The sequence below is a fragment of the Apis laboriosa genome, unplaced genomic scaffold, assembly GCF_014066325.1.
Source record: "Apis laboriosa isolate Shangri-la unplaced genomic scaffold, ASM1406632v1 scaffold202_cov151, whole genome shotgun sequence".
Taxonomy (NCBI): Eukaryota; Metazoa; Arthropoda; class Insecta; order Hymenoptera; family Apidae; genus Apis; species Apis laboriosa.
The window spans coordinates 669,336-685,683 of NW_025222291.1; the positions used below are offsets into that span (position 1 = coordinate 669,336).

General features: G+C 37.5%; 1 protein-coding gene across 29 annotated transcripts in view; it reads right to left on the minus strand.

Annotated features, from left to right (window-relative positions):
• The window catches only part of LOC122712573 (calcium/calmodulin-dependent protein kinase type II alpha chain), a 138,468-nt gene that overhangs the window by 16,361 nt on the left and 105,759 nt on the right, over positions 1–16,348 (minus strand). For 8 of the 29 annotated variants that reach the window (XM_043932323.1, XM_043932325.1, XM_043932330.1 and 5 more), the window contains one exon: positions 11,589–11,645. The exons of 7 other annotated variants lie outside the window; for them this stretch is intronic. In XM_043932323.1, the coding sequence (XP_043788258.1) occupies positions 11,589–11,645 (57 nt within the window). Of the gene's footprint in view, positions 1–435; positions 523–2,172; positions 2,332–5,529; positions 5,683–11,588; positions 11,646–16,348 lie in introns of all 29 variants that reach the window. 14 more of the 29 variants (XM_043932309.1, XM_043932310.1, XM_043932308.1 and 11 more) reach the window with 6 other exon arrangements.

Genomic DNA, 16,348 nt, shown 5'->3' on the forward strand with positions numbered 1-16,348 from the left:
AAAAAAAAAAAAAAACAAGAGACATGCGGCGAGCCTGTACGCGACACTGTACGACCCTCTGGAACTTCCAAAAAACACTTTTAAGTAAAATTTGTTAACAACGAATCTCTAAAATCTCTTCGAATGGGAACGATCATTGCACAACAAATTTTCTTCCCTCGCTTCGAGGCTTCGAAATCGAATTTTCAATTCTTTTCAATTCTCCACGAGTATCTCTCTGCGTGTCAAAATAGATAATCGAGTCGAAACAAAGAAGAATAATAATAATAAGAAGATTCCAGAGTGGCAAAAGGATCGAAGAGAGTAGAGTAACTTCGAGAGAGGAGAATTGTGCAGCGTCGCAAGGCTCAAAACTTCATGATAACGAGCAGCAGCGTCTAATCTTCGAGCAGGCGTCCTCGTCAATCTTAACTTTCGACTTCTCTGCGGTCTTACCGGCGTTGATACTCTTCTTACCATCTTCTGACTCGTTTTGACTAAGCGGCATGTATCCGGGGTTGTTCGCGCGTCGAATTTCCGCTTCTGATATTTTTTTTTATTTTTTTTTTGCATTTTTTTTTTTTTTGGAGGGAGAAGGTTTCGCTTCCGAATTCATTTCGAAGTGGCATGCATTGGAATTCGAGGCGGCATGTCAGCGATGCGTGCAACCGGAACATGCAGAGAAACACACACGGGGAGAAGAGGGGTCATCGAACGTAAAAAAATTTCGTAAAAATTAAAGGGCGATCGTAAGACCGCTTTCCTCTCTGGCCTGAATGATTGAATGATAGATCGTTCGGCAGAAAATAATATATCACTTCGATATGTAAGAAAATAAGCTTAATGCATCGTTCTTTTTCAACTTCAAATCGAAAGATTACGATATCGATTTTATTCCTCCCTATGTTTATTAAAATTTGAATTACCATTTTTTTTGCAAATACAATTTTGAGACGTCTTGGGATAATTTTGAGATTAAATTTCGAGGAAAAAAAATTTTAATCCAAAAATTCCTAAGTAATCGATTCGAGGAGAAATTTGAATTAAACGCAGGATAATTTTGGGCCGCGCAAGTTGGAATAATTTCAAGAAGAATTGTCGAGGTGACGACGAGTTTTCGAACGGAGAAAATCGTGATACGTTTTTAGCGAGGCGTTCGGCAATCGAACGTAAAAGTGTCTTCCATTTGCGAAATGGGAAACTGATTTACGGGCCACGATCGCGATAAATGCACTTTTGCCCATTACGGGAATCAATCAAGCCTCGCGACGCGGATGCCAGCCGTGTTTCCGCACAATGAAACGCATTATCGGTGATCGTTTCGTTCCACGTGACACGTTCTCTGCAATTCTACCGTGGAAAACACCCAATTTCCATTTTAAATCTTGCCAATTCATTATCCAAAAGGGCGAAGGAAATAATCGAATCCCCGAATTTTTCGACCCTAATCTTCAAATTATACATTTTAGAAATTTTCCAATTTTCCAATTTTATCAAACTTGACGATCAAACGATAGGTCGAAAGATTTTTTTTTTAAATATCTATCTTTAAATATATCCTCTGTTCGACTGTTCGATTCTCGTTTTATTATCGATAATCTCGATTATCTCGATCAACGATGCATTAAACATTTCATCGACGACTGAGAAACAAAAAAGAAAAAGAAAAAAAAAATGAAAAATATAGTAAAGAGAAAGAATCGAGGAATAAACTAGAGTATAAATTACTGTAAACCTTAATGCAATAAAGCAAAATAGCTATCCTTACTCTTTCATAAACCTCTCGATTTTAACCTGTTAACAAATTATTTCTTAAGCTGTTCTTCTTAAAATATCAATATATACATATATATCTTCGAAAGTTCAATTCTAAAGGCTGAAACAAAGTTTGTACAAAGTAACAAGTAATATTGAAAAATGTCATTCAAGATGTATTTATTAAATCGCAAAGGAACACTCGTATTCCCGAGTATTAATGGCTATCCCGAGTTATAAATAAAATCTCAAACGACACTTTCGCGCAACAATACACGTTCAAATATATTTTCGCCTCTAGAACCAACCTTCCAAATTTTATTTTTTTATTCATCCTCGAATAAAAAACGATCTTGTCAACGATCGTACGCGCGGTTGTTACATCGAGAACCAGAGAAGAAAGCCAGAGAGGCAGAGAGGTGTGAAATGGATACAGACCGTTGCTTGAGGAGTCGTAGCGTCGCGACGATGCCGTGGGCGTCGCCGCGTGGTTGCTGCCGATGTAGATGGCCGCTGGCGAGGACGGTGACGCGCCAGTCTGGCTGTTTTGGCTGTTGCTGCTGCTACCGCTGCTGCTACCGCTTCCTGCGCTGCCAGCTAGTCATGCAACCAACCAACCAAAAGACGAGCTACTGTCAGCCTCCGAACAGCTTCCTCCCGGTCGCTTCTGGCCGATTTTCACCGTACCGTCATAGTTCGATCGTTGCACTCTCGCGTCTCTCGAAATTTCGAACAGTTTTTTTCTTTTTTCTTTTTTTTTTTTTTCTTTTTTTTTTGGACAAACAAGTGTTTGAACTCAATTTTTTGAAAGAGTCTCTTCCACGCCATGTCGATGGCGAGCATTGGAGAGTATTGAATTCGAAGAGGAAGATATAATTTCGAAAGAGAGACTTTTCGATCATGATGATTCAAAGTATCTGGAGTTTGCTTGATTGAAGAATGTTAGATTATTTTTTTCTAAAGGAAATCATATTCTCTTTTGAATTCGAACGATTGATTTCAAGATGGTGAGAGATATGTTGGTTAATTTTTGACTAGTTTTCGCTTTGGATCTCTTTTCCTCGTATATAGGAGGGATAAACGGAGAAATCACGATAGAAGAGAAAAGCTTGGATAGATCATTTCTTTTATCATCCAAATGTGTTGGAAGAGAAAATGAGGATCGATTTAAAAAAAAAATTCCACGAGAGTGCAACGAGGCGTCGTGAGAGGAATATCAAAAGAGGGAAACAAAAAAAAAAAAAGGAGAAAGAGAAAGAAATAGTAGAAGATAGAAGAGGATAAATAAGAAATCGTATATATATGTATATATATCGGAAGCGAGTTGGCAAAAATGCAGGCTTCTCGTTGATCGAACAAAGCGTTCAAACATTTTGGATCGTTCTGATCTAGATCCATCTAGATTAGACTGCACTAAGTGACGAGATTCGAATGAGAGAGAAAAAAAAAAAAGAAAAATAGAAAAATAGAAAAGACCAAGTGATAATTCTCTCGCGGTTTCCTATGAATCCTCGTGGAGATTGATCTTTAAGAAAAGAAAAAAAAAAGGAGGGAAGATATATATATATATGTGTGTGTGTGTGCGCTATAAAAATATCGACAATTGGTGCTGTGTGTGTTCTGTTCGAGATTGAAAAACAATAAGGAGGGGGAAAAAAAAAAAAAGAATGTTAACACGCAAGAAGTAGCGGGGAGAGCAAGCATTTGGGGGCGTGAGAGAGAGATCTATGGCCACGAAGCGTGATAATATCCTGCGTTTTCGACCATGTGTCCACGGTCAAAAGGTAACAAAATCGTGGGAGAGAAAAATAAATCCAAGTCATGCTTCGACTCTAAAAGGGACTCACCGATTTCTGTCGGTCTTCTGTCTTGTTTCTGCTTGGAAATTGTATGCGTTTTCGATGATTCACAACTTGCAATATCGTATTTATATATATATAAGTTTCATGATAGTCATGATACCTAAAGGACCAGAATCAAATCTCGAATAGTTTAGAAATTGAAGTTTTCTTCATCCCTCGAAAAAAAAAAAATTCGAACGGTTCTTTGAAATTATAAATTGTCACAAAGAAAAATTTTTCCAATTTGGTCCTCGAAGCATCGCAAAAAAAAAAAAAAAAAAAAAGAACCATCGATAATTTTACCCTCGTTTCGAAAACGAGGCTTTCGAAGAGCAGTTTTCTCGATTCAGGCAGAAACGATTGGATCGCGACAGAAAATCTTACCGATTCGTCGGGGGGTGGACTCGTCTGGTTGAATTTCAGTATCCTTTCCTCGTGTCCTGCGCCACGTAGGCGAATTTCCGATAACAGCCACAAAGAGAGTCTGCAATTTCGCGGGTCTCTGCTGGGACCGATCGTAAAGAAACTTTTATTCGTCGATATAAAGAGAGACAAAGAGCGAGAGAGAGAGAGAGAGAAAGAGAAAGAATATCTCGACGAGCTTTCGATTATTCTCGTCCCGTTCACGTTTCTTTAAGAGAAAGAAAGAAAGAAAAAAAAAAAAGAATGAATAAAAAGATGACTGACGTAACAAATATAACGATTGTAAGATTATTCTCGTCATCTTTAATCTCTTTTCATTTTCCTTCGATTTCCTTTTTTTATTTTTTTTTATTTTTTTTTTTCTTAATTCGAATCAAGTTCCTTCGTTCGTTCGAACGTTAACGTTAAATCTTTTGTTGAAACGAGTATCGTTATTGTTATGGACAGGCTTCGTAGAAATGACTTTCCATCCCCTTTTTCATTTTCGAGGATCGAAAAGGCTTTGAGAATCTTTGAATTTCTCTCGTTGAAATTGTTCGTATGATTGAATGCATCCTTCGAAAAATACGTAGTTTATTTTATCTTTTCTGTGTATTTTAAAGTGTAAATATAAAAATATGCATATGCATATTTCACGTACGGATCTGCGATTAAATCGATCGATCGATCGTTCGATCGTGTTTATATTTATCCTTGTTTCTTATCTTCGAAATGATGATAATTAAGGATCGACGCTGGCGTAGGCGGAAGTGACAAAAACTTTGCTCCGCCGAGAGAATCGAAAGAACGGTAGAAACGGTGAGGGCTGATATTTCGCGCCATTTTGTTCCGGTCACCAGGCCAAGCGGAGAGACGCCATAAAAGAGACGCCAGCAATTATTTCCGACGACTATGCCGCTCGTAAAATGTTAAACAGGACACGGGGATATTACATACCGCAGCTATATTAATCCTCTCTATTTTTATATCTTGCAGAGGTTTTAAAATTTAAGTGCTTCTCGACCAACTATAAACACGTAACCTGAACATTTTATTGGAATTCGTAAAAATTTCGTTTCGTAACTATAAGAAAAGATTCTAAGAAACCGATATTGTTTTAACTTACGGAAAAATACAAAGGTGTCGTCCCAAAAATTCCAAAATTCTCTTCTAGGAAGAAGAGAATCTTTGCGTTCGAAACAAATATTTTTCATCCAAAATTTACTTTGCAGCAAAAAGAGATCCTTTTTTAAATCGTAGAGATTCCAAGTTTTATCACTGCATTTTTCTTCCCTCTTAACTGTCACACGCTTCCTGCAAATCCAATTTTCACAAACTTGAAACACCAATATACACTCTTTCTTTTCTCCATCTCGTATTCCTTCTTATCTCTTTGGAGAAATAAAAATTCTCCAACGAATCGTTCTGCCAAATCACGAGAAATCGCAAGAACGTTTTTTCCGAAATTCAAAATCGGAATAAATCAGCCCGAAATCCCATCGATTCTACCGTGCTTCCCTCTCCTCGGCTCGACTCTCACCACCCGATTTACCTTGTGCTCCCTGTAGGAGTACCGCGGCTAATCCAAGGGGGTTTCCCTGAACCTGGTTCTGCTTGTTCGTCTCCCTCGCCGCCCCAACTACCCTGGAGAACGCGGACACGGCGGCGGCGGGACTGTTCGGGGGCGTGCCCTGGGAGGCGGGGCCTTTGTCGAAGAGTTCGAATTTCACCGATTAGAAACAACCTTTCCGGATTTTGATTATCAACACCAGGCTTGTCCAAAACTCAACACGAGACACCGCGCGAGAAACACACCCTCTCGCGCGGGATGGAAGAAGAGGAGGAGGAGGAGGAGGAGGAGGAGGGCGCATTTTGAAGGCTAGACCGATTGTCGCAATTGGGTCTATCGAGATTAGATTTAGGAAGAAGTGATTAGATTAGAAGACGATTGTTACGTTAGTCGTATTCTGCCAATAATTATTCCCGATGTGATTGCGAGCACAGAAGCGAGAGTTATAGAGGATCGACAGAAAGAATATCATTGGCGCCAGGAGTTGAAGCGAATTTTTTTCAAGAGGAATCGATGATCTCAATTCCTGCGGGAAGAATGTCTCGGGAATGTTAATCGCGAGGAACATTCCTGTTAGTTAGAAGAAGCGGTCAACGAGTGAGAACCAGAGTGAAAAAAATTGCGTTAAGTCGATCTTTCGATCTTGTGATCGCAAATATTTTCAATAATGTTTGTTACAACGATTGATTTAACGCACTTCCTTCTTCCTGATTTCACCTGAGGAGGCAAAGAATCTCTATAATTGTCAATTCCACCAAACAAGAAAAAAGAAAAGAAGAAGAAGAAGAAAAGGAGAGGAAAGAAAGTAAGAGAGGCAAAAATACGTTTGCACGAGGCGAACTCCGTCGCTTTTCGTTTCAACCTCATCTGCGATGTTCGAGGAGCGGATACGCGCGAGTTAACAAACGGGTTTCGAAGCGGGAAACGTTGCTCCGTCGACGTGGCGGCAACACCGACCTTTGCCTAAGTGGAACGAGAATAGTCGCGCACAGTCACGATGACAGATCCTCGCCCGACATAGACACGGTTTCGCGGCTGAAAATAGATTTGGAAGAGGCTGGCGGGCGATCGTGACCCAACCCGATTCGTGGCGGAAGTCCGTTTCGCGTGGGACGCCGCCGCCATTAGTCATCCAACGGCCTCACCGGATGCCCCACTCGGGATCCCGGTATTACGCAAAAATGTCGATACGAATCCGAGAAATCGAGATTTCCTGGCTTGACCAAGTTGTTCTTGTCCCCGTGCCAGGGGCACGGCTCGTTCAGTTGTTTTTGGAGCGGAATTTATCAGAGTGGAGGGAGCGTTTCTTTTTTTGGCGTGTAACGTGTTGCGAAATTTCGAACAGATCCCGTTCAATTCGAATAATTGGGGAATTTTCTTTCGCAAAGAAGTGCAAGCTTATCGAAAATATATGGATTGTTTCGTAACGATTGGATTTTCGATAAAAGTTTCTTTTTTTCGCTTTCCTTTTTTTTGCTCCTTAAAAGTATTTTATAAATATAAAAATAAGTGTTGTGTAAAAAATTGGAACGATATTTCCAGGGAAAGAAATAATTGGGATATTTCGATTTAGGTTACATTACGAAATCACCACCTGTACCGTCCAGTTAAGCCATCAATCGTAATTCCGATGAATGAACCAACTTCATCGAGAAAAAAATCCTCCTGGCGCGATTAATGTCACGTAAAATATGTTCATGGCTCACCGTAATTGTCAGGCTGCTTCGAGGAACTCGGCAAGCCAGCGGTGGCCGACATTTCGAGGACTTCACCTACTACTCCTCCCTTCGAAACGCATTTACCACTTTCCAACACTTATTATCCCTTTTTTTCCGTCAACGTGACGGATTTCGAACAACGAAACACTGGGAAACACGTGAATCGTTCTCGAATGCCCTCAGTCCCGCGCGAAAGGGAGGAAAATCTCGAAGAGATCGACTCGGTTTTATTGCGCTCCGCACGGCCGGCTTCGAGGATGGCCGAACGAACGGCGCGGACTGCTGCCAATCTATTTTCAAGCGGTGCCAAGCGGCCAGGTATTTCCGTTGACAGCGCGCCACGCGAGTTCGGGCGAGTTTCTTCAATAGATTCCACGATATTCGAGTTTTCTCGCTCGATATTCCCGCCATCGCTCGAAATCGAACGTCGGCCACGCCTTGAAATCGCCGCCATTCCGTCGTATTTTCCCCCATTTTCCATTTCTATTCGGCTAACAGTTGGAGTTGTAGCGCAGGTTAAAGATTTTGACTGCTCAAGGTCACCGTGTGGCTGTAAGCTAGAGGAACGCGGCTACCTTCCCCCACCATGCCGCCTCACCTAATCTCCGGCTGGTCGAAAGTGGGGGTACGCTCGAGCTATGGTGGGGAGCGCTGCTTTGAACGCCAATTGATTTCGAACAGGCTATATCTATACTAGAAATTCTTATTTCACAGCTTTGGAGGATCGATTCTAAGGGAGGCAAAAATAATTATGAAAGATAGAATATTTACAAAAATATTGATCGATAATAAAAAAAGAAAAAAAATTATAACTTTTGTCTCGATCTTTAGAATAGATTCTCTAAAGATGTTTCATTGAATATATATTAACATTCTGTACACTATGAATACACACGTGTTAATTAACATATAATTTGAAATACAACTATCTGCTCTATGCTATTCCACGGTGCTTATTATCAGCAAATTTAAACATTGATGGAAACAATGTTTTATTTTAAAATCTCGATAGACTAAAAATTGTTTTCATACACGTTCAAATTTTGATCTCTAATCTATTTATTTTCTCTCGTAAGAACACGATTAATTTAACACATTACGAAATTCAAGATGTATCGGCATTCATAAGAAATTCCTGGCAAAATACCTCGCGTTTGATATGCATCGTTAACCGCTAAAAAAAAAAAAAGAAAAAATCTTAAATGGCAAGTGGCAATAAACTTAAAAATATTTGATGCAAAAATATATATATATATATACTTGTTTAAGCAATAAAAGTGTCCGATTCGCAATGTGTTAAGAGGCATAATGTTCTAAAGGCACGTTTCTCATGCTGCATAATATATCCGTGTAATCGAGATTTTTACACATGATGATTTTCTATATACGTTCGATCTTCTATATTCCAAGTAACTTTGAGCAGCCGCAACCGATCTTAACCCGACTAGAAGAAGAGTTAACAGCCATTCGAAATGAACTCTAAAAGAGAAACTAATCGATGAGAAAAAGAATTCATTCAAGATTGCGATGCGATATCTCAATCAAAAATGATTAATCTCGAATCGTTTCGAGAGACTAATCGATGATGATTTCGTTCGAAATGTTGGGAACCATCGATCGCGAAATGCTTGTGTGGCGAATTAATGCGAAGAAGAGAACTTCTACGATGAATCTTTGGCTACGTGTGTAACACGATCAAACGATTAAGCAACAAAACTCTGAGAATCCAGGCTATCTATTCGATCAAACACAGGCGACTAAAACTTGCTAAAGCTTACGATACTGGATCTACTTATCGTTCAAGGTTGCCAAGCTGCCATAGACGTCTCGTCCAAGAGCCTCCTCGTCCATGACGACATTTTAATCTCGATCACGAATTCGTGATCGTAAACAATTAATTACGTGGATATTTCGAAAGTAAAAGAAGAATTAAAAAAAAAGAAAAAAAACAAAAATATATAATTATTTACAAAAAAAAGAACGGTGGTTTTTTTTAATATATCGTCAAAGTTATCATTCTGAGCAGTGATGCAAAGATTTTTACTTCTTGCTGTTAAAAAAAATTAAGAAAAAACTAACCCAAATCGATTGATAGTTGAATATACCCAAAAATGATAATTCATATATACGATTTGGATTAGATTAACGAACAACAAATCAAGTAAAACTTTCACCAATATTGCTCATGAATAATATCATGATAATCTCGACAAACATATTAAAAAAATTATGAGGATCGAAGTATAGTATCTTTTTTTATAAATAAAATTTAACAAACAAAAAAGAAAAGAAAAACAAAAAAAAGACAGCCAGCTGCTCGATGGTAACAGTATACACGTGAATATATATATATATTATTCAATTTCCTAAACAGCATAACGTTCGCAACAGCGCAAGAACAACAATCCTACGTAACAACGTCTAATTGTACGTCTAAACAATATACACAGTGGCGTGATAAAAAGTGGTTGTAATCGAGATATCGCGGCATAAACAGGTTGTTTCTACTCGCCTCGGGAGCAGTAGATCCGCTAGATGTCTGATCAGACGTCCTCGAACGCTAATTTTCTCGTCGCTATTATAGGTTGACGTACGCTTCTTCCGGTGTCGAGAAGTTCACGCTCTCGTTTCGTAAATCGAGTGCGTGGATTACACACATTGGATGGAAACAGACAAACGAGGGAAGGCGCTTTCGTTTCAAGATGCCGCGAATCTCTTTTGTTCTCGAGACGGGAAACACGTGATTTTTCACGCAATTTTTATCGAGAACGGATACATTATACTTCCTATATGATTTGTGAAATTTCTTAACAAAATTGCCTTATTATCGTTAATATATTATCTCGTGATATGATATATAATATGATATATAATTGTAGATATCGTTCGATAAATTATATCAGTTTCTATATATTTCTGATAAATTTCTGATATTATTTACTTACTTCCTTTGCCTTAACAATTTAATTAAGAGATAACGCTAATAGCGTAGTAAGTAAGTAAAAATCTCTTATTACTCTAGGAGTAATTATCTCGTCTATCTATGGATTGATAAGTGTATCGTAATTAAATCTAGCCACAATATATTATAAATATTCATAGTTTTACGAAACAAAGATCAACAGATTGCTTGATTTGCTTCGCCTACAAGATCGCATGACCACGTTTGTGTCAGTATTATTCCAATCAAAATCCAATTTTTCCAAAAAAAGAACCTGTATCCAAAGTCGACGTTAACGTTTACAAAACAATAATTTACCCTTGCTCAAAATTTCACAAACCATTTACCTTACCATTTACAACGAATTCCATTAAATGCCACCATGCTTCGAATAAATTTCCAACAACACGATCCAACCAACACGTGTATCATCACGTGAAACCCTCCCCTTTTCAACGTTAAATAAATAACAACGATATTCTTTTTTTTTTTTATCAAACACCACAATTAAGGACACATACGCGTACGTTTACACGGACACGATCGTGCACGACGTAAGGAGAGGGACGGTTGATTGATCCTCGTGATGGCTCGTACGTGGGGGGGGGAGAGGGTTCAGGGGAGGGTTCACCGATTTTTCAGACCGATCAGAGGGGGAGGGGAGGGGAGGCAACGCACGCGAAATCCTTATTAGTTGGTGGTGGAACGAGAGGAGGCTGGAGAGACGGTAAATCCGAAGTACGAGTTAGCGGAAGCTGGAACAGACAGGGGTGCAAAAGCTCGAAGCTCGTCACTGAGCTCCTAGTGGCATTGGCTTCCCCTATTCCTTCTCGTGTCCCCTCTCGAAATGCAAAATAAAGGGGGAAAGCTCGAGGAAACGAAGATTAACGAGAACGATTAATTCTCCTTTTCTTCTTCTTCGAGATATTTTTTTTTGTTTCAATTTCGAGATTTAATGCAAGTAGAGATATTTTTTTTTTTTTTCTTAGGCGAGAGGGGAATTTGAGAGTTTGCTGGATTTAGTTTCTTAATGAATTTTTACGATATTTGCCAATTCGAAAGTTATTAATTATTTATCCAGCAATGATTCCAATAATTCGGAAAGGAGGAGAAAATTACGAAAAATTAACTTGGATTTTTTTGGAAAACAAACGAAGCAACTTCGATCGAACGGTAACCAGCAATTGGAAGAATAGGGGAAGCCAGGTCTGAACCGGAGGACATCTACACGTAACACACGTGGAAATATATACGTATATAAATATATATATGTAAATCTATACGGAGGTACGTAATATATATATATATGTATACACATGAACACGAGACGTCGAAACGCGTATTACGTACACGTTTCTCGGCCTTCGATATGCAAGGTTTACCTTCGGGTTCTTTGGCAATGACCGTGCTGCTCCGGTCGACGCCGCCCTTCTTATCCTCTGTACAACAATACACACATACATCACGAATATGCGACAGTTTTTTTTTTTTTTTTTATATATATAAAATATATTCTTTTACATTCTTCGTTTTCTTTTCTTTTATTTATTTATTTTTTTTTCTCAATTTTTATCTTTATATATATATATTTTTATCTTCATACAAAAAGATTTAGAGACCAGCCAACGCAAGTTTAATATTCAACTAAGCTGATATCTTCTTCTTTTTTTTTTTTTTTTTTTTTTTTTATATTTTCTCGTAATATTTAGATTCGAGTGAATCAGAGAGCAAAAGATTACAAGATACAATTTTACAATTATTAAAGATTTTATCTTTAATAAAAGATTCGTTTTGATTTCTCTTCCCTCTTCTCGGGACATTTAATATCTACTATTATTCCGTTAAATTTATTTAAATTAAATACAAAAGTTCACCGTTGATATTTCGTTTATATAATTATCATCTACGCTTTCAAAGATCGAAACGTTTCCTTTAACTCCTTATTCCCCAAGAGATAATTAATTTCGACTGCAATTTCGGGGCCAAGTTTTCTGCAAGCATCCTTCATGTATTTGCTATCGACCCGTTAACGAATAATCGTCTAAGTATCTCCGGATCTGGAAAACTTTGTCCACGGTAGTCGTGTTTCTTTTGCTCCTCGAAAGGAATTATTCTTCTATTTAGAGGTTTCGCACGAAGAGACAAAGATTCGTTGAAACTGGAGAACACTTTTTGCGACGACAACGATTTATATAATTTCACGGGTTGCTGATTAACCTCTCTTTCATTATTTGCTTTCTGAATCGGCTCGAGGCCAAATGTCACGACTTCGAAGTATCTCGATCGCGTGTATTAATGCAAAGTAGCTGGACTCCGTGGCTGTTAACTTTGGAACACCTTGGATTTTCGAAGATAGCCAAAGCTCGATTTCTCATCGAACGCGACTTTTTCCTTTTTTTCTCATTTATCTTTCATTTGTCGAAGAAAATTTTAACCACGAAAAAAAAAAAAAAAAAAAAAAAAAGAAAAAGGATTTATAAACCCTTTTCGAATCGAGTAATATTTATTCTTATTCTTGATCGATGACACATTTTATCCCTGATGTTCTTTTTACAGATGTAAAATGTATCGATACTAAAACTATCTAATATGTACTTTAAATACATTACGTGTGAATGATATATAGCGGTATGATGAAAATATATATGTATACAGTCAATTACAAAAATTTTTGTACACAGTTTAAGTGAGTTTAAAGCGATTAAATCAAGTCGCAAAATTTTGTTTTAAATGAAATTTTCCGAGTTTGTACATGTTTGAAAATATACAAACACGGTATAAGTGTTTTTCATTCAAAAAATCTGTAAGATTTATTGCACGAAGATATTTCTTTGCGACTGGCTGTATCCAATTTTATCGATTCGTTCAACTACTAATTATAATGTCGAGCGTGAAAGGGTCTACTACGCAATATACTCTAAGAATTAAATTTTCGAATAATTATCGCGTTCGATGCAGTTGTAGTCGATAAATCAATCAAGCCGACATTCAAAGCGATAAACATTCAACGTAAGCGTATTCAAATTTAAGAAAGGAAGCGTACATTTTTTTTTTTCTTTTAAGCATTATTTCGTTTCTTTTTTTTTTTTTTCCCCTTCATTACAAACGCCTCAGAGTTCCAGCTAGTCCACAAAAATTGATATTATTCTACATAAAAAAGAAAAAAAAAATGGTAAATATACTTTCTAGCTTATACGATTCTAAAATGTCGACTAACGGAAGATGAGAGTAGATAGAGATAGATAGACAGACGGATAGATAAAGTAAGAAATAGTAATAAAGAGTTGTAACAGCACCAGAATATTTTATCTTTCTTCCCCGTATTTGGTCTCTCGATCGAGTATCATACATGTATAGACTCGGGTTCTCTTCGAATTAGGGGGTGCGAAGGGGAGAAAGGGGTGGCGTTCACACGACTGAGAGGGAGAGAAAGAGAGAGAAAGAGAGAGAGAGAGAGAGAGAAGGTGGAAAATCATTCCTGTCGAAAAATTGAAACGTTCGAAGTGCCCTGTGAAGCAGGTCTTGAGAGGTAATTCGTCAAACGATAACGATTGACGTAGAAGAAGATATTTCTTTTTTAAAATTTCTTAAAATTTTAAATCTCTTAAAATTTCAAAAGTTTTCGATTCGAGATTCTTTTACCGGTTTAATTATTATTAGAATGATGTATTCACTTTCGAGATAATATTATTACCTGGAAAGAACATTTTTCTTTTTTGCGATTGAAAGTTACTCTCGGAGATATAATCATTCTGAAAGTGGAATGTCCAATTGCAAAAAATATTCTCAAAGAAATCTTTGAAATGTTGAATTGAATTCCAATTCGGTCGAATAATTCTTACACCTCTGCCCTCTCAAATCCATTATTTCACGAGAATAACAGGATTATTATCCAGGGTAATTATCCAGGGATAAAATAATCCAGGTAAAGTGCTGGAGGAGGGTGCAGTTCGGTGTGAAAACGAACGTGCAAAACGTCGATGAAGACGGATCGATCCTTCTCCTCAGAAGGATAATTGCACCCTTGAGTGCGTTCTACCAAAAAATAAAAACAAGCCACACTTTCACAAATAGAGAAAGAGGAAAAAGAGAAAAGATAGAGAGAGAGAGAGAGAGAGAGAGAGAGAGAGAGAGAGAGAGAGACAGAGAAAAGATCTGAACAATCGAGATAAACCTGGAGGGATAAGAAAAATTCTTTGAAATATCAATATATATATATATTCTCAAATCAGCAAGGATTAGAAACAATTCTTCTTTCGATTCTTTTTTTACAGGATATACAGGGTGACTCAGCATATAAAGTCACCTCGATTATTTTCGTTATCAATTGATCATCAATCATTTTTTTTTTTCTTGTCATGGATATAACGGATATAGACGTGATTTGACTTTTTTCGTCGAGTTTCGATAATGATCTGATAATAAAAATAAAAGTACAGAGATAAAAAATATTTTTATCGATGTATCGATCCATGGATAACAAGAATAATCACAAGAATGATCATCACATCACCCTGTATATCTATCAAAACCAGACAGAGAAATATGGATAATAAATACAAGTGGATGCAGGGGAGAGCATAGATGGCAGACAGATGTAGATAATAGACAATTGTTGCATCTCGAAACTCGACATTTTATCCACATTTTATCGTCCATGGAGTTGTTTCGAGTTTCAAACAGGGATAAAAAAAAAAAAAAATAAATAAATAAAAAGAAAGGAGGGAAATTTCCATCTTATTTCTTGTTTCTCGGACAAGAGCGCGTGACACGCCTTTTTGGAAGGCGAATATATTTCGATTTCGATCAAAGTGTCGAAGAGAATCGCTTAAAAAAAAAAAAAAAAAAAAAAAAAGAAAAAGAAAAAGAAAAAGAAACACATCTCTCACGTTTAAAACGAAGCGTCCCTTCGGTTATTTTGGCTTTGGTACACTCGACTCGGCATCCGAGAAAGCGTGGGTGTGTCGATGCACAGGCATGCACAAGCGGAATGGGATACGACAAACACGTCTAAAAAAGCAGATCGGTTTTCATGCTTGTGGTGAAAGCGGAGGAGGCGTGAACTTGTCCCTTCGCATCGGCTTCGCTCTCAATGGGGAGGGGCTTCAATTTTCAATTCTCGAGTTTAGTGTTAACTATAATGCGCACTGCCAATTGGAAAAAATATAATAATCTTCACTCTCCAACTCTTGCGTGAGTTTCGAGTAAAAAATGTATTATATTATTGTATTACGATACGGTGTATAGATTTTAAAAATAGAAAAGGATTTATTGATTTTTTATATCCAGGCTTCGTCTAATAATAATGAAGAAATCGTGTGGAAACATCGAGACAACCTCAATAATTTTAATGGAATTTAAATGAGTAATCTTTTTTCTTTTCTTTTCTACAATTACATATCTCATTCCTTTACAAAGACGAATTTTTCTTCGACATTTATACTTATTTCTTCTTCTATCAATTCAATATAAAAAAAGATTTTACATCGAGTATATTAATCCTCGTATCGAAATTGTGGCGAATATTCAAAAAAATTGAGTTCAATGAAACCGAACAAATCCAATCTCGAGAACGAATCCCCGCCTCGTTGACAAGTAATAATAAAAATGGATGCAAGCCATGCACGAAAACGTGTAATAGTGGAGATGTGTAATAAGAATAGTGGCGAAGAGAAATGGGCGAAACTGATAACAGGCAAGTCAGTGATGGTGTTCATAAATCCATAACACCGGAGTGACGTGTATTATCTCTTTTTTTTTTCTTTTTTTTTTTTTTTTTTNTTTTTTTTTTTTTTTCGGTGATGATGCCACATGGCGGTGAGAGAGACTGTGCGAAGATTTAAGATTGCTGTAAAGAACAGGGAAGTTTAGTATTTCTCGTCTTCGGTGGTGATTTGTGTTTGAAGGAGGATGCACAGACAGAAGTGAGAAAGATAGAAGAGATGGGCAGACAGAGTGTTCGTTAGAGATGGTGGTTTTTCTTCGACTTCGAAGGAAAGATCCAGTGAAAATAATTCGAAGTGGTGCACAGCGAGGAACCAACGCAATGTGAATCGTTGTGTAAACGTGTGCGTGTGAATGAAAGAGATTAGAACAGAAGTATATGTATATTCTTAACCCTGCCACTTTCTATCTAATTATT